The sequence below is a fragment of the Lutra lutra genome, chromosome 18, assembly GCF_902655055.1.
Source record: "Lutra lutra chromosome 18, mLutLut1.2, whole genome shotgun sequence".
Taxonomy (NCBI): Eukaryota; Metazoa; Chordata; class Mammalia; order Carnivora; family Mustelidae; genus Lutra; species Lutra lutra.
In genome coordinates, this window is record NC_062295.1 from 38,254,995 (window position 1) to 38,273,306 (window position 18,312).

The 18,312-nt window shown below is 46.6% G+C and overlaps 1 protein-coding gene across 1 annotated transcript in view; it reads left to right on the forward strand.

Moving 5' to 3' along the window:
* Positions 1–18,312, forward strand: part of GNA12 (G protein subunit alpha 12) — a 100,125-nt gene that overhangs the window by 29,150 nt on the left and 52,663 nt on the right. Inside the window, exon 2 of the mRNA XM_047713421.1 lies at positions 14,571–14,786. Coding sequence (XP_047569377.1) covers positions 14,571–14,786 — 216 coding nt within the window. The remainder of the gene's footprint in view (positions 1–14,570; positions 14,787–18,312) is intronic.

Consider the following 18,312-nt stretch of genomic DNA (forward strand, 5'->3'; position numbering starts at 1 on the left):
TTCTCATCTGCTTGTTAAATAATTAGCCGTCAAAAACATCATCCTGCTGAGAAAGAGCTTTCTGTTTCATCAAAGCTGATACATATTTACAATTTCGAGGCTGTATCCTCTTCTTATTGGAGATGAAGTAATGACGTTTTAAAAGTCACTCACCTCTTCTGACTTTGTGTATGTGCCATTGACCCTTGAATGTCACAGGTTTAGACTACAGTGGGTCCACTTATACTTATAGTGGGTTTTGTGGGTTTTCTTTTTAAGAAATACAACACTGTGTGTGCATTTTTCCTTCTTGATTTTCTTAATATTTTCTCTACAGCTCACTGTGCTGAAGGCATACAGTATAGAATACATAGAACGTGCAGAATGTGTTAACTGAGTATTTGTGTTCTCCCTAAGGCTTCCGGTCAAACAGCAGTAGTCAAGTTTCAGGAGAGTCACAGTTACGCATGGATTTTCAATGCTGTAGAGGGATGGGGACGGGGTCAGCACCCCTAACCTGCACTTTGTGTTTGAGTCAGGTGTGTTTATCCTCAGATCCATCTACCGATGCTGGGTAACTGTGACGGTTTACCAGCTTTATCCCTAGTGAAAGGTGCGGGTTTTGCGGTGCGTTGCTTGTCTTTTTCTGTGCTCCCCGCCCCGCATGTTATCTAGATGGCCTTGGAAGTTCACCGTGAATGTTTGTGTGTTCACCTGGCTTTGGCAATTCAGTTAGGGAAGTCTGGTGTGTCTGAACGGTTTTAGGAAATCGCAGAGGTCTAAAGACGATGTTGGTGTCTTAGCAGCTTTAAAAGAAAAAGAAAACAAGCTAAGGAAAACACTGCCTCAATGATTTATCATAATTTTGAGGAAAAGCAGATGTGTGTCTTTAAGGAGATATTTCTACTTACTTGAAAACTAAAAATAGTTTTTTGTTTTTTTTTTTTTAATGGAATTAGTAACACAAGGATTACTTAGTCTGCAGGTTTCTGGTGAAGAACAGTCTGGAACGCTGGTTGTATTTAGCACTTGAAAACCTCTTGGACTACCTCTCCCGTAGTTGTAGTGTGGCGTTACTAAGGAAACTTTCTGGGAGGTAACTTCCAACCTCTAAATAACTAATGCTTTCTGTGCTAAATGTCAGGTTTCCTTTGGTTTTATATGGAAGCAATATGTGACTTTTTACCTGGTTCTTTATGGAGGGTGTGTTTTTTGTTTTTTGTTTTGTTTTGTTTTTGTTTTTGTTTTTTTAGATTTATTTATTAGAGAGATAGAGAATGAGTGTGAACAGGGAGGAGGGAGCAGAGAGGGAGGGGAAGCAGACCTGCCTCTGACTGCAGAACCTGACGCTGGGCAGGGGCTCAATCCCAGGACCGTAAGATCTAACCTGAGCCGAAACCAGGATCAGACACTTAACCAACTGAGCATCCCAGGTGCCCTCTGGATGGTGCTTGGGGCTGTGTTTAAATGGTCAGCAGAACCCATTTGGGAGGAGCGAGCCCCCGCTTCCCATGTGTGCTGCGGGAGCACTTCGCTGAGTGCCCAGAACTACCAGCCCTACCCCAGTGCTGGCCCAGCAGAGCCTCCCTTAGGTCCGCCCAGTGGAAGGGGTCGAGTGTTGCTCACGGGGCCTCATGGTGCAGTTTACAGCCCTTCTTTAGAGCTCTGCAGCCTGTGAGTACGGGCAGTGGTCTTGCAGGTACACTGGTTTCACTCTGCTTCTCTGAGTTCCTTTACTGGTCAGGAATAAGATTGATCTGAGTAAGAAGCAGCAAGTGTATTCTCTAACTCCCCTTAAACATGCTCCCACTTTCATCTGTGTTGGGGATCCCAGGGCGGGCATGGATACACTGTGGTTCTGGTAGCTTTGTCGCTCTTAGTCTTCCATTCCTGCTGGCCCGACACCTACAGTGGCGCCTCCAGGCTCCGTCGCAGTGCTGCGGGCTGGTGTTAGGGAGACCCAGGTCGGCAGCTGCAGCATCGAGTACCAGCTGGGACCTCTTTTCTGGGGCTGACATCAATGCCTGGCCTGGGGACCTCAGGCTGGGGCTTCCGCCAGCTCTGTGTTCCCAGATTCTCAGCTCCTTTTGCTATTAGAAGAGGAAGTCTCCTCACTTGACTGTGCGAATGTCCTCATTGCTTCTGGTCCTGTGCGTACTGTCTAAAAGGGCCGAGCTGCGGGCCTCAGTATCCCCTGTTGAAGGGCATCTTCCCTGGACCGTCCTTCCCTGTTTGTTCTTATCATCTTTCCAGGGGCAGCTGGGCTGGTCTGCTGGTCAGGAGTAGGTCTAACACCGGAAGACTGCTCCAAGTGCATTATGATTTTAGATAATTGTTTGTAGCTTACTAATCATAGAAGCATTTGTACATTTTGGAAAGAAGTGATACACAGATGTGGGGCATTTCTTTGATTTAAACCTTCATACTGAAGTTTTAATTTACTTGCTACAGTAAATTAAGCTGTCTCTTTTGTTGAACTTTTCCTGTAAACTGGCTTTTTATCTTGGATGTATAGAAAGATCGTTTTTAAAGGAATTTCCAGACCCATTATACAACTGTATTACTCTCAGGTAATACATGAGCCAGTGTTGAGTTATTAATCTCAGTAACGACTCCTCGTGTAAGGAGGTAAGGTTTCCAGTGAGAAGTGACGTGAAGTGACTCATGACGTTTGGTGTGCGCTATTTGATCAGTTTGGGTACAAGACTGTCTAGTTGTTAGTATGCGCATACTTTCTCATGTATTCCTCACTGCACCCTCAGAGGTAAACAGAAGGGTAATCTTTGTTAAGCAGATGAGGAACCTGAAATTCAGCCATTTGTCCTCTCAACAAGTAGTCTGCGTACTGCCTATGTGTGCCAGGCCCCCGGAATGGGAATATGGGAGTGAACAGAACAGACCAAGGATCCCGCCCTCGAGGGCATTCCAGTCCCCTGGGAGGAGAAAGCTAATACACAAGATGAATGAGTGGACCATAAGGTCCATTAGTCAGCTAGTGGTCAGTGCTAAAGAGAGATATAAAGTGGGGAAGGGACAGGAGAGGTGGGCTTGGGGTGGCAGAAGGTCACAGTCATAGATAAGATGGCCAATGGAAGGCCTTGCTAAGAGGCTGATCATTGAATAAAGAATCAAAGGAGCTGAGGGAGTGTATTATCTAGAGCAATCAAGGGATATGTGGGGGTCAAAGGGTTTTAAGCCTTGGGAACGGAAGGTGTAAAGGCCCTGAGGCAGAAGCAGGAAAGCCATGTGATTGTAATGGAGCCAAAGGGAGAGATGAGGAGGAAGTAAAGTCTGAGAAATAACAGGGTCTGATCATGTGGGACCTTCTGGGCCTTTCTAAGGACCTGGTCAGAGAAACAACAGGGTCAGGTCATGTGGGACCCTCTGGGCCTTTTTAAGGACCTGGGCTCTAACTCTGATGAGACAGGGACTCCTGTAGCATTTGAGCAAAGAGAGCCATAAACTGACTTATTTTGAAGATAGACTGGAGAGGACGCCTGCAGATGTGACCTGCATAGTACCCCGAGGGAACTTTCCTATGGGCGGAAGGGTCACCGAAAGCGTGCAGGGCCAGATGTGCAGCGGGGCCGTGCTGGTTTGTGTGCGGTGCTGGACGCCACTGCACATTAGCTCTGCATTGGTATCTGAACAAGGAGGTGGTGAAGTGTGAGTCAGTAGGAAACACATGCATGGAGTCACGAAATACGTAGTGAAAATCCTGGCGGCCCCACAGGCAGGGCCTCTGTGTAGCAGCTGGAGCGCAGGGATGCAGGAAAAGGCGCTACTAATAACAGGGCTCATAGGTGCTTTGACCTTTTTTAACGATTGTTCCTCCTCTGTGGGGCCAGGAAGCCAGGTCTGTGATGTTCCAGCAGCTCCTGATGGCTCCACAGCTGCCTCCCCTGTTGCCCCCCTGCCCAGGGGTGTGCACACTGGAGACTTGACCCGGAAGGGTCTCAGCAGCTGGGTGGGAGTCTGCCTCATGCTGCTCTCAGATGTATGACACGTCCACATGCATTTTTGTGCTGCTTGTGTTCTGCGGTGGTAATTTTATCTTCTTTTCCCCTTTCTAGTTAGTCTAGTTAGTCTTGTAGCCAGCTTCAGACTTCCCGTCGGGTGTTTTCGGAGAGGGGGATGGGAATGGTCCACAGGCTGGTGTGATGTCCAGGCGATCTTTCTGCCTCTTGCCCTTTATCTTAGTGCCTCACCATTTCCAGCGGTCTCTGTACAGATAAGACTCGGTGTTAGCCCTCCCGTCAGATTCACGGCTCTCCTGGTGAGGATGTTTCTAATCTCAGGCTAAAAGGTTTTACCTCTTCTCTCTGCCTTCATCCAAGATGCTTTACTGAAGTACTGGCTGATCTTCATTCTCTGATTGTAAGCAGACACTTTAGAAATTCAAGCATTTTTATTAATGGTTACTTCATGACTTTAATCGCTTTTTAAATAACTCACTTTTACTCATCATTTGATGTATTTGGCTTATTATTCATGTTTTATTATTAATAGAACTTAGAAGAGAAATGCTTCTATAAAAGCTTGTTTGAACTATAGAAGCCAAATGCCTATTAATTTACTATTTTTTCCAGACTTTGGGTTGTCAGTATATATGTGTATGTGTTGTGACACACACATACACACTAAATTTGCTTCATTTTTTTTTCATTTTTTTAAAAGATTTATTTATTTTAGAGCAAGAGCGTGAGTTAGTGGAGGGGCAGAGGGAGAGAGAGAATCTCAAACAGACTGCGCTCAGCACACAGCCTGACATGTGGCTTGGATCTGACGACCCTGAGATCATGACCTGAGCTGAAATCAAGAGCCAGATGCCCAACCAACCGAGCCCCTCAGGCATCCCATAAATTGGTTTCATCTTCGGTTGGTAGTATTTGGAATTTCCCTTGGAGCTATGGATTGAGGATGTCACTGGTTAAATATTATTGTAGAGCAATTTTAGCAAAGTCAGACAGACCAATTAAAAAAATCAGTTTCAGGAAAATGAAATTTACCAGCTATAAATATGTGTACATTGGTACAACCTTTCTGGAGAGCAATTTAGTAATACTTATCAGGAGCCTCAAAAATGTATGCATACTTTTGACCCAGCAATTTCATCACGCGACTTTGAGGAATCTGTCACAGGACAGGAGTCTGATACGTGCAGATATCCCCGTCCATCTGCGGAGCTCCCGGCCTTGTTGTTCATACTTTCCATGCTTTGGAAACAACTCAGAGGTTCGGCAACAGAGGATCCGCCTAATTATAGCCCTCCCCATAGGTGGGATTACTACACAGCATTTACAGATCCTGAGGTTTTGAAATAGTTAATGACCTGGGAAATGTTTATGATATACTGCTAGAAATGTTTTTGAAGACTTAGAAGATGTTTATACATCCATACACAAAGACAGTTCTATGAAGAGCAAGACCGATAACATTCTGCGTTAACAACAGTCATTTCTAAATAGTAGTATTTTTGAGGACTTAATTTCCTCTTAATGTATTTCTGTATTTCCTCTGTTCTCTATGCTCAAAATATTTTTGTAATTGGAAAGAAACAAACTCTGTCTGAAGAAATGTTCACGTGAGCGATTCGGTCCAACAGAAATGTAACGTGAGCCACAAATGTACTTTAAATTAGCCATGCTAAGAAAGGCAAAACAAAGAAAATTAAAATATTTTGATAACCCGAAATATCAAAACATTATCATTTCAATGTGTGATCATTATTAAAAACTTAAAGATATTTGTGTTTATTTTTCATAAGTCTTTGAGAGGTAGTATGTATGGATAACACTTCTCCACTCAGACTGGCCACTCTTCCACCGCTCAGTCGTCATGGACGGTTAAGGACCTCTGTGTTGGACAGAGCAGCCGTCAGATGTTCTGATTTTGTGCTCCCAAGATCATTTACGTGAGTGAAAGGTTCTTACTGTTCAGAGATTAAAGTATGATCTGAACTCAGTAAATTTTCTCTAACTTAGCCAGGTGTAGGCATATCCCATACTTCTAGATTTTAATTACTCTTTGTTTGTTTGTTTTAAATCTTATAGAGAATACCAGAAATGTCAGGTCCTCAGAGGTCAACTCAGATCTGGTTGTAGTCTTGGGCCTGCTGTCAGCTATGCTAAAAACAGGAAGCAGACAGACAGCTTCAGCCTCCTGCCTTTATGCCTTCACTTCCCTGATAAACCCATAGAGGAATAGACTATAGGTAAGAAACACCACCTGTAGAAACCCAGAATCACATTTAACTGGCTGTGTGACTGAGCTTCAGTGTTTCCCATCTGTAAAATGGGCACACTCCTGTTCACCTTATAGTGTTACAGATGAGCTCATGGACGTTAAGCACTTGACACAGTATTGTTCACATGGCAGGTACTTTGGTATGAGCGATGTTACTATAGTGTCCTTGACCCAGCCTCTGGCTTGCTGAGAGAGCATGACTTTTGTGCATGTCTGCATCTGCTCATTGGACGCTCTGATCAGAATTTGAAGGATTTGTGGAAAGATAGCATTTTCGTCACCTCCATGCTGTTGTTTCCCACCATATGCCAAGGCCCCGAGCTTGAGCAGGCTGGACGCAGCGGCTTTATTCTGGGACTGGCTTGTGATGTGTGTGTCACACCCCCGACCTCCGGACGAGTGGAAAAGCAGTCTTTCTGCAGCCCATGTTCACTGCTTGTCCTGACCAGAATCTGCAGGGTAGAAAATATCATGAGATGTGTGCCTGGACCTCTCCTTGCTGTCCAAGATGACCCTGACAGATGGGCCAAGGTCGTGTTTCCTCAAATGCAATCTAGTGGCCCGATTTTCTCACACTCCCTCCCTTAACCTCTTTCCACACTGTTATCTGTTCTTCCCCAAACCCAGCTCCTTACTGTTTGTGGAGTTCTGAGTCTCAGCTCAGTCCCATTAGCTTTGAAGTGGTAGAGGCACAAGAGAGGGCCCACCCTAGAGCAATAGACCACGCACATTTGGCCCCATGGCTCTCTGAGCACAGTGCACAGCAGAAAATACATCTTACCCAGCGTGGGTGCATGTGCAGGTGCCTGGACATACACAGACACGTCCATCTGTGTATATAACTCTCCCTGTATATGCAAGTCTTTTCTTTAAAACAATTTGTTTTTTGTGTTTTTTTTTAGGATTTGTTTTATTTATTTGAGAGAGAGAGTGAGAGAGAGCACGAGCGGGTAGAAGGTCAGAGGGAGAAGCAGACTCCCCATGGAGCTGAACTCGATCCCAGGATTCCGGGGTCATGACCTGAGCTGAAGGCAGTTACTTAACGAGCTGAGCCACACAGGTGCCCCTAAAACAATTTGTTTTAAGTAGGCTCCACACCCAGCATGGAGCCCCCCTCGGGGCCTGAACTCACAGCCATGATCAAGATGCTCACCCGACTGAGCCCCCCGGCCACCCTAACACAGAATTTCTGTGAAACTCTTGCTGCTACTATTACAGGTTATTCGGATATTTACTGTAATGTTCTCTTACATTTTTTAAAAGCTCACTGTGCTATTTCACTGTGCGGATCCTGACTTGAATTTTGAAAACACTGAATTAGCACACTGTGCTGTGTGCCCTGTGTGTAGTGTTTATGGGCTCTACCCCCCCGCCCCCATTGGAGGGATATTTTGTATTTATTTGTTCTCAGATGTCTTTATTATTTACTTCGACAAGAAGGCTTTGTTCCCTATTCCCTCTTGCGCCAGGGCTTGTCTTTACAACACTTAGGGGCTGTTTAGTCCAAGCCGATTCCCAGGTTCCGAGCCTGCCACTTGAAAGAGAAGAGGAGAGGTTGCTCCCTGCGAGGCTCCAGGAGGCGACTTCAGAAGCCTGAGCCTGCGAGTTCTGACATTTAGCATGGGTTTTCACATTCCATTTGAGGAGATCTGAGGAATTCTGAACTGATGTTGAATTCCTTGTTTGCTTATTTATTTTTTAGCTTTTAGGAGCGCCAGCCTTTCCTGGGTACCCGGAAAAAGCTCGTGATTGACAGTTTGCTTCTCCCCTACGCTTCCTAAATCCAGAGTTTTTTTACAGTTCCATTTCCTTAACGTGTTGCCTTGGGATTTCCTTCTGTCCCGTTAAATTTAATTTGTCTTAAACTTACCCAGATCTCCCCCATCCCGAGCCAAACCGTTGTCTGGATTCAGCTCGGGAGAGCTGGTTGGTGGTCTAGTCGTACATTCTCTTCGCTTGCCTCACTCTCCACTCTGGCTGTTCATTCTCGTCTTCCTTTTGGGGGGTGGGGGGCTTCTGAGTGCCCCCCACACCTGCACTGTCTCCGTCCCATCACTGAGTCAGCAGGCAACTGCTCCTTCCAGACCCGATGTTTCCCTCCGAGTACACCCCCCACCCCCACCCTCCAGCTCTCTGCTCCTCTCCCCTGAGGGGGTAGTGCCCGGCCACCTCCTCTTGCCTCTGAATATGGCCTCCGCATGCGGTGCTTTGTGCTGCTTCTTGGGGGCCCCGCGTTTACCACCTTCGTGGTCCCGCCTCCTTCCCTGGCACTTGTCTTTGTCTGAGGGATATCTCAGTGTAGAACCCCGAGGTGGCTTTCCCGGAGCAGCGACAGGTGAAGACCAGCCTGTTCTGTTACTGGGTTTGTTCCCAGCAGCTCCTTGGGGAGGCACGGTGGGGGAGGGGATTGGCCCAGGAGGCCGCAGTCCCTGTCCGGACAGTAGTGGCGCTCTGCGGACCTGGCTGTCCGCTTGCCGCTTCCTCTCCTCACTTGTTCTCTGACCTCTCAATTAGAAGCTCTCCTCCGCTTCAGTTTCAGAGAGAAACTAAGAGGAGCCATCTGCCTTTGCTTGCTGGACTCATTAACTTAAAGAAATGTATCCTGTTTACATTTCTGGCCGCATTTCTTTTATTTGGATGGCGGCCAAAGGCAAACAACTTGGCCCTCGTGGGCTTAAAAAAAATAATGTAAGAAAAAGAGCTTTCCAAGTAGATACGCTGTTATCTGATTGGGGAACATTCTAAACCTTAACATGTCCTTAATGTCACTGTTTCATTCTGTAGAAAAAGCTAATTTGATCTAGCATTTTCGATCTATCTCAGCTTTAGTATTTACTGTGGGAAGATTTTAGTAAGGAATGACTGAAAAGATTTGGTTTGATTAGGGGCTAAACAAACAACATTTATTTTGAAATGAGATAACAGGATTTGCAAGTTTTGGTCTCCATCCAGTAAAACTGAAAAGCCCCCAAATCTACATCCCCAGCAGACAGGGGACCTATTCTTTGACTAGAAGTTTAAATTGCTGGATTTATAAGTTGTCTTAAAAATGTGCCCTTTGAACAGTCTAAAGTGTTACATAGTATCGAGATGAAGTCACAAACTGCCAAAGCCCTTAACTGTTCATATTTGTGTAACTGAATAAGGCGGGTAGTTCTCAAAAAATTAATACTTCCGTAACATCGTTACTGAAAGAAAAGCTCTCCTTAAAGCCATTATTGAGACAAGCAAATTGTCTTCTGCCTTCATTTTTTCTCCTTTTCTTCTGAGTGTATATGGATTTTCTGGACTCTGTGTTTCAGGAAATAGGTCTTTCATTACAAAAGAATGAGGCGAGGTGTTTTATTTTTGTCGTATGCCTGCTGTATAGCAGTATCTTTCTTTTAAGACATCAGCAGCTCTATAATGATGGTGAACCCGGGTAGCTATCAGTTCTGCTGAAGTATAGTAAATAGAGCATTTCCAACTATTTTATGCTCTCTAAAAAGCAAGAAAAAGACTCCAATTTTAGGCAGATGTCCCAAAGTAGAAACCTCTCCTTTATCTTGATTTTGGACGTTCAGAACAAAGTTGGCAGAGAGTATTTTTTACTAGGATAAATTTAGAAGGGCAAGAGGGACCTCTTTTTTCTTGATGCTTTTTTCCCCTCCAAATGAAGAAACTAAAATATAGAAAACAGTCCATAGTAACTGGTATAATCCAAAGTTCATCAGTTTTGTCAATTTCCCTGGATTTTTAAAAAGAGAAATAAGGAGCCTTTTCTTCGTGTTTGGGAGCAGTTAATTTGGACCATTTCCAAGCTTGCCTGGGTGGCAGTGTGTGCAGTGGGAACACAGGCTGCTTTTGGATAGACCAGGGTTTTCTAAGCCAAACCTGTATTCACCCCAATAATTAGGGAAGGCCTGGTCTGTGCAGTGTTGAAAACAGGCTTGGAAATGATCAGTCTTCTAACTCCGTTTTGATTCCCTGCCTTCAGCTCTAACATATAAAAACGAAACTCCCTAGGGAGCAGAGGTTCAATTTCTCTTGTGAGCTCCTTGTGAGGCTGAACTTTTTTCATGTGTGAAAAGAGCACTGAAAAGATACCTGGTGTGTCAGACTGAATTTGCTGGGTGTGACTTGTGTGGGCTGGGCGGTCAGGAATGGTAGGTGGGCTGGTTACCTGACTGGGGGCTGGGGCCGGGGGTCATGGGGTGTCGAAATTCTGACCCAGCTCCTTCGCTGAACAAGGTGCCTCATGTGCCAGGACAGTGGAGAGCTTTGTCTGATTTGCACAAAGCTGCAGTGACCCTGGATGTAACCCTGTACTAGACCCTGTACTAGAAATCTCACTGGAGAGATCTCATCTACCTTCTCTGTACACAGATATCTTTTTGTCGTGCAGCACGTGGAGAATATGAAACACCTTTGTTTTTTTAGGTTCCTGAAGCTTTCCGATATTGTCCTTTTGGGCAGACGGGAGTTTGGTGTGAAGTTCTCAGAGGAAGTGGGGAGATGGGAAGGACCCAGAGGCAGGAGAGCTGAGGATTTAGTCAAGTCCTGTTCCCCCCACAGGGTGGGCTCTAATCCACTCTTACCACTTGCTGATGCTAACCTGCACTTTGAAAGCTCCCTTCAAGACCCATCTGTCTCCCTTTTCCTGCTGGCCCCTAGTAAACCTTCCCTTTCCACACCACGAAATTGGAGCATTTATTGTCACGGCTGCTGGTTAACTTCATAAAAAGCTTTTATTTTGAAATAATTAGTTCTCAGGAACCCACAACGATAACAGGGAGAGGTATCACACAGTTTCCCCCAGTGGTTACATTTTCTAGAACTGCAGTGCAAACTCACCACCAGGAAATGGACGCTGGTGCTGTGTGTGTGTGTGTGTGTGTGTGTGTGTGTGTAAGATTCTGTGACGTGCTCTCCCATGTGAGGGTCTGTGTAACCAACACAGCTCAGCTCCCTCACCTCCAAGATCCTCACCTGCCCTCCTGCTTCCCTGGTCATCCCCAGTCCCTGGCAGCTGCTGATTTGTGTCCTGTCTTTATAACTTTGTCACTTCAGGAATATTATAGAAACAGCCACACAGTATGTGACCTCTCAGGACTGCCTTTTTCTACTCTGCATCATGTTGAGATCCACCTGGGTTGTCTCATGATGCAAGTGTTTGTTCTCTTCTACTGCCGAGTCCTGTTCCGTAGTGTGGAGGCCCGCCCGGTGTGCAACCGTTTCTCCGTTGAGGGACTTCGGGGTTGTTACAAATAAAGCTGCTCTGGACATTCTTGCACATGTTTTTGTGAGGACCTAAATTCCCGCTTCTCTGGGTTCAACGCCTAGGAGTGAGATTGCTGGATTGAATGAGAGGTATGTGTTTAATTGTTGAAGAAAATGGAAAACTGGCTTCCAGAGTGGCTGTGCCATCTTGCCCCCACCCCCAACCAGCACATGAGACAGCAAGCACCTCTGTGTCCTCACCCCATTTGCTGTCCTTGCTGGGTTTGTTTTAGCTGTTTTAATGGTGGATGGCAGTACCTTGCCGAGGTCCCACCTGCTTCGCCCTCACTTGCTCACTTGCTGTGTGTGTGTGTGTGCTCTCTGGTGAAACATCTCTTCATACCTTCTGCCCATTTTCTGACTGGATTGTTTTTCTAGCTGTTGAGTTTTTGTTTGTGTTTTTGTTTTTGTTTTTTCTAGCTGTTGAGTTTTGAGTGCTCTTTATATATTCTAGATAGGAGTCCTTTGTTAGAGAAGTGGTGTGTAAATATCACCTCCCAGCCCAGAGAGCCTCTGTTCAGCCTCCTTTTTTCTTGTTGTTGTTGTTGTTGTTGTTCTTCAGCCTCTTACGAGAGTCTTTTGCAGAACAGAGTTTTGATTTTGATGAAATCCAGTTTATGGGTATCTTTCTTTTATGAATCATGCATTTAGGACAATGCTGTAGATACTGAACATTTTCTCCTCCACTCTAGTTTTATGTTTTGAGTTAATTCTATATAAGATCTAACTTTTGGGGTAAGGCTCCTTTTTCCGTTGCCTGTGGTTGTCCAGTGGCTACAGTATCATTTGTTCAAACGATTCTTCTTCCTCGGTGTAATTGCTTTTGGATTCTTACAAAAATCAGCAGGCCATACTTGTGTGGGAGCATCTTTGGGTTCTCACCGGTGTTCAGTTGACCTATGTCACTGAATCCACACAGTGTTGATTATTGTAGCTGTATAGGAAGTGTTGAGTGATTCCTTTCACTTAGTTTTTCTAAATTGTTTTGGCTAATCTAGCACCTTTCCGTAAATTTCAGAACTAAAACACGCACACACACAACACACACCATATCCACATCCGTACCTGTAAAAGGTTTTGCTGTGATTTTATAGACCTCATGTTAGACTTGTGTACCAGTTTAGAGAGCATTGATTCGTTACTGTTCTAAAGCTTCCAATCCATGAACATGGTATGTTCCTCCATTTAGTAGGTTTAGTTGGATTTCTTTCATCAACATTTTGTTTTCAGCATACAAGTCCTATTCATGTTTTATAAGATTTATATTTTCCTAGTAATTGCTAATAATACTGCCTTTTAGATTTCCGTTTCCACATCCTCACTTCTAGTAAACAGTTGACTTCTGGGGATTGATTTTTACATTCAGGGACCTTGCTGAATGAGTTCACTTGAATTCTAGGAGGCTTTTTTGGTAGGTTCCTTGGAATTTTCTACAAAGACTACCATTTCATTTCATCTGAAAGGAGGCTTGGTTTTATTTTCGCTCTCTCTCTGGTCTTTACACCTTATATATCTTGTCTTTACCTTGCCATACTGACAAGAACTACCATTACCATGTCAATTGGTGCTGCTTAGAATGGCCAGCCTTGTCTTGCTCCCAGTTTCAGAGGAAAGGATTTAGATGTAGGTTTTTGTCAGTGTTCATGAAGTTTTGGGAAGTTCTCCTCTATTTCTAGTTTTCTGGGCATTTTTATCATGAATGAGTGTTAATATTGTTGAATTCCTAGGTCTTTCTGTCTAGCTAGATTCTGAGTTTCTGAAGATCAGACTCTGCTTCGTAAACATTTTGCTTGCCCGCAGTGCTAGCTTGTGCTTTTCCCAGAGTAAGCATTGAATGCATGTTTGTGGATCAGTACAGATGGACCTGGTTACCAGCGGCAGATGCGGGTGGACCCTAAGGAAGAAACTCACAGAAACGCCTCTCACCAGCAGTCCCGATCTGCCAGGCCTGGAGGAGAGATCCTACCTATTCTTTTTGGTCCCCGTTACATTCAACTTGGTGGTTCCAGGCAGAAACAGAGGTCTTAGGCACCAAACTGACGCAGCAGGAGAGATAGTAAGAAGGCAGAACTGAGGAGTCTGCTCTGACCCAAGTGTTGGAAGTGAAACTTTTTAGGGTAGCTGCCAACTAAAAACCACTGAGTTGTACACTTTAAATGGGGGAATTGTATGTTGTATGACTTATACCCAATAAAGCTCTTTTTTTTTTTTTTTTTTTTTTTTTTTTTTTTTTTAAAGCAAGTGCCAAGTGGGCAGTGAGCATCCTGGGGTTCTCTGTGCCAGGGGGTGAGTTACTGTTCCCAGTTGTTCGGGGTCCCACCAGACCACTCTGAACCCGTGAAGGCTTTTCCAGACAGGCTCCCTGCTGCTCTTGGCCCAACACAGTATCCACTGGGTCCCCTCGAACTCAGAAACTGGCTTATTACTACAGTACTGCTCATTCAGAAGCCCTAGCCTAAGAATGAACTGGACCTTATTCCCGGGGGGCCTGTCCCCTGCAGCCCAGACGCCTCTGCTCCTGTACTTAAGGCAGTTCTCCATCCCCTCAGCCCCAACTGCCGAGGGTCAGAAAGGGGCTGGAAAATACTTATCTTTTAACAGTGAGGAACTAAGGAAATGATGAAAACAGTGGGCGCCTGGGTGGCTCAGTTGGTGGAGCATCTGCCTTCTGCTTGGGTCATGATCCCAAGGTCCTGGGGTTGAGTCTGCTCAGCAGGGAGTCGTCTTCTCTCTCTTGCTCTGCAGCTCCCCTCAACTCCTGCTCTCTCATTCATGTTCTCTCTCAAAACAAATAAAAGTCTTAATAATGAAAACAGTTTCTCCTCATCACTAGCCATGGTGGCATTAAATCGAGGATCTGCCCCCCCCTCCACCCTAGCTCCTATATTAGTGCCAGGGGCAGGCCGCTCGGCTCATGGTCCATTTCGGTTTTGTCCTGTGTCCCCCTGGTATCGAGGAGCAAACCAAGGGACAGGTCCTGGTGGGGGCCTGGGAGTTTCCTACTTGAGGACCGTCGATGCCCAGGCGGAGGCTCTCTGTAGTGCTCTCGTCACAGTTAAACCCTTTCTGTGTCTTTCCTCTCGCAGGGCTCACGGGTTCTTGTCGATGCACGAGATAAGCTTGGCATTCCATGGCAGTATTCGGAGAATGAGAAGCACGGCATGTTCCTCCTGGCCTTCGAGAACAAGGCGGGGCTGCCCGTGGAGCCCGCCACCTTCCAGCTGTACGTCCCAGCGCTCAGCGCTCTCTGGAGGGACTCCGGCATCAGGGAGGCTTTCAGCCGGAGGAGCGAGTTCCAGCTGGTGAGTGCGCAGGCCTCCGGGCGGCATGATCGCATGGTTGCGTTGTACGCGGCTGCTTGGACCTTCAGCAGAAGTTCCTTGAAGACCGTCGAGGTCCCAGCATACATTTTCCCGGCCTTAGTCACCACACTCCTTAGTCTTCAGCCCGTGACCATCCTCCATCTTTTCTTGGTTTCTGTGACCTCGACACCTAGAGAGCACTGGTCACTTACTTTGTGGAGTGTCCCTGTTTGGGTTTGTCTAGTATTTCCTCATCATTAGGATGAGATGATGCATTTTGGGGCAAGAAAACCGCAGAAGGGATGATGTGTGCCCTCAGAGCATCCTTTCAGGGGTTCAGCTCCCGGTGACGTGAACCTGCAGCGCTCTGGGAAGGCCGTGCTTGCCAGGGTGTCTGCTGGAAAGTTCCTGTCACTCTCGTTACCATTAAATATTGGGCGACAATGCAGATACCCTGTTTCTCTCAAGCTTACGCCCATTCATTTTACTGGCGGATCTTACAGGTGACATTCTTAGAACGCTTTCTCCTCTTCGCAGTCTTTTTCAAGTTTACTTTAAAAATTAAGGGGGAAGAATCAAAAGAACAAGAGGGTGGTTGTCACGGAAAGGAAACCTTAATCTTCTAAAGGGCAGGAGCATCAGAAACAACCAGGGAATACGATACCCTGCTATGAACTTGGGGTCGAAGTCTTTCTCCCTGTCCACTGGCATGTACTGGGAGAGAAGGCGGAAATCGCTACCACCAATCGAGAATTTACCAAAGAAGCAAGTGCAAACATCCAGAGCCAATTATTTACAATTCGTGTTGAAGAAGCGTTCGGCCTGGGAAGGTGGTACGCTGGGGCAGTTTTATCAGACTTCTGTCTGCTTGTTCCATTGCATGCAGTGTCCTCGAGCTGGAAGGGACCTCCCGGCTGCGTAGGTCAAGGTCTCGTGTGGGTACAGACAGGGAAGTAAGCCGGAGAGGCTATGGTTTGCTGCAGGCCATGTCTTAGTTATCGCCATAAGGAACTCGGGCCTCAGAAGCAGTCTGCTTGTTCCTCCGTTCATTCATTCACCCAACATTTATGGAGCACCTTCTGTGTGCTGGACACTGCAGTGTGCTGGGCTACAGCCGTGATAAGACCAACCATGAGCCTGTCCCCGAGATCTTTTAATCTAGACTTAACCTTGCCCTGGGGTTCAAGTAAAGCTGCTGGAAGGTGGGTATCCGTCTTTCTGTTTCCATCTTGTGGGCCCCCCCTACCAGCCAGTCTTTCAGAAGACTCGGTACCTGGGAAGCGCATGGTTCCAGGGAGCTCTGTGTCCTTCAGGACTGTCCTAAAGCAGGGGCCACAGTGACCGTGGGTTTGGTTCATTGGGTAGCAGGTACATGTGTGTTTGTTATTCTCATACTTTGTGCTTTTCTGTATGCTTTATTTTAAAAAATTAGAGCCTTTTCTTGAAATAACCCTTCCTAGTCCTCACAGCCGAGGCGTGGGGTTACTGCCAGCCGTGAGGGGTGTGAGCGTTGTCATACAGCACGATCAGCCCTCTCTCCCCCGTCTGCAGTGCACCCCTGGCCTTTCCTCTCTGTGGATCTTCCACTTTGTTTCAGAACTTTTCTAGTGTGACGCTTCATCGGCTTGTTTTTGCTTTTTGTCTCCTCCCCGGGTGATAAGCCTTTGACGGTCTCTCAGTGGAGAAATCCAGTAGCTTTGAGAATTGCTGTGAGGCAGGTGTTAGGTTTTTTTTCCTGTTCCCTCTGCCCTCTTGGTTTTACTGGCCGTTCCAGGCAGAGGCAGAAACTAAAAGGGGAAGAAGAAAGGCCAAGTCTGATGACAGCCTTGTGAGGGCCCTTTCTCCTTGGTGGTGGGTAGGGTGGGTGTGCAGGGCGGGGACTTCTGCCGCTCTGGAGAGGACACGGCTGTGCCCTTCTGTGTGTTCGTGGCTGTCGACTGCCATTCAGACACAGAATTCAGTACAGCCCACAGCTCAGGAAAAAGAAAGGAAGAGAACCCGTACCACGTTGGACCTTAGCTTTCGAATAAATAAGACCTAGCGAGACGCTAAACCAAGAAGTTTTTCTCATAGGCGCAATGAATATAAATATTGTCTACTTCTATGACCTTTTTCTAATAAAAGAAAATTTTGGATTTTTAAACATGTCTTGCAAATTACGAACTAATTAATCTGCTTGTAATACCAAATAGGGATATGATTTCCACAGTTTGTCTGCTTTCTATTATACCTTTGAATTTAGGGTCTCGTTCATCAGAACGGTATGGCATTTGTGTGCCTGCTGTCTTCGGGGCGTAACTCCTGCAGCACCAGGGCCCATGGGCTCGCACGTCGTCGTCCTCCTCGCTGGGCTGCGGCCGGCGCGCTTTCCCCCTTTCTGCATGCCAGGTCCTGTGCCGAAGGCGAGTCCCATTCAATCTGAAAGCAGGTGTGCAAACAAGTGATAGCAGTAAAATGCTACAGGCAATATACTTGAGGAATATAGAGTCTACATTAGGGAGTCTACAAAGGGAGAAAATGGGTAATTCTAATGTGGCAGGTAGTGGTCAGGGGAGAGGTTTTCTCAAGATTTATAAAGATGAGATAGAGTGAACTACTGGGGACGTTGGCAGTGAGATGGGAGAGGGGGCGCTGCGGACGACGGGCGGGGCCATGAGGGCAGCAGGAAGCTGCTCTGGGCCTTCCATAGCTCTGCCCGCTTCTCTGGGCTCGGGCCATCTAGGTCTAGCTTCCCTCCTAGCTTTACCGCTACCACCGGGGTGGGGGCTGGTCTTTTGCACACTTCTTTGTTCTGTAGTTAATTTTCTTCTTCACCTTCACCGTTGGACTCCCCCAGTGCCCCAGACATACCGGGTGAGCAGTGAGGGAAATCACGGGGTGCTGATCTCCCTGAACAGATGGAGCCGGTTGTGGCTTCTCACAGCATGCTCTCCAGAGTGTGGCCGACCTGCTGCGTTTAGGGCTTGGTGGGGCTCCACGTCCGGTGTGTCCTCTGTTGGTGCCTCCTGTTGGAGTCCTCACGTGCCTTCCCGTGGCATTTGTGCAGAGCTGGGGCCACCGCTCAGGAGGTGTGCCTCACACACAGGACAGGCCACGTGGATTGTAACCCACTTCTCACAGCCGTTCAGCGCGTATTTCCAAGTGGCAGGGCCTTGTGCCTTCCTGAGACTGCCTTCCTTCTCTGGCTTTGGAAGATGGGACTCAAGGCTCAGTTCAGAGGAGCAAGTTTATGTGGACTGCACGGGGTTTCTTGATTTCTGGGAATCAGGCAATTGTGCTTATGACACAGAATGATTTTTGTTTCCTGTCACATTGCAAGGAGCTGAGTCCCCGTAACCTTCCTGGAGGTTGCTCGGAAAGGTTGGGGTTCAGGCTGCTTTAGATGTGGCAGACGGTGTTCATCATGGTTCTGTGTGTGGATGATGCCTCCTTAGAAGACACTGAGTGTGATGTTTTCAGAGTGAAAGTGACCCTGTGGCTTAGGGAATAGCGCGCTGGCTCTGAAAGACGCCCTGGGACTGCCGGC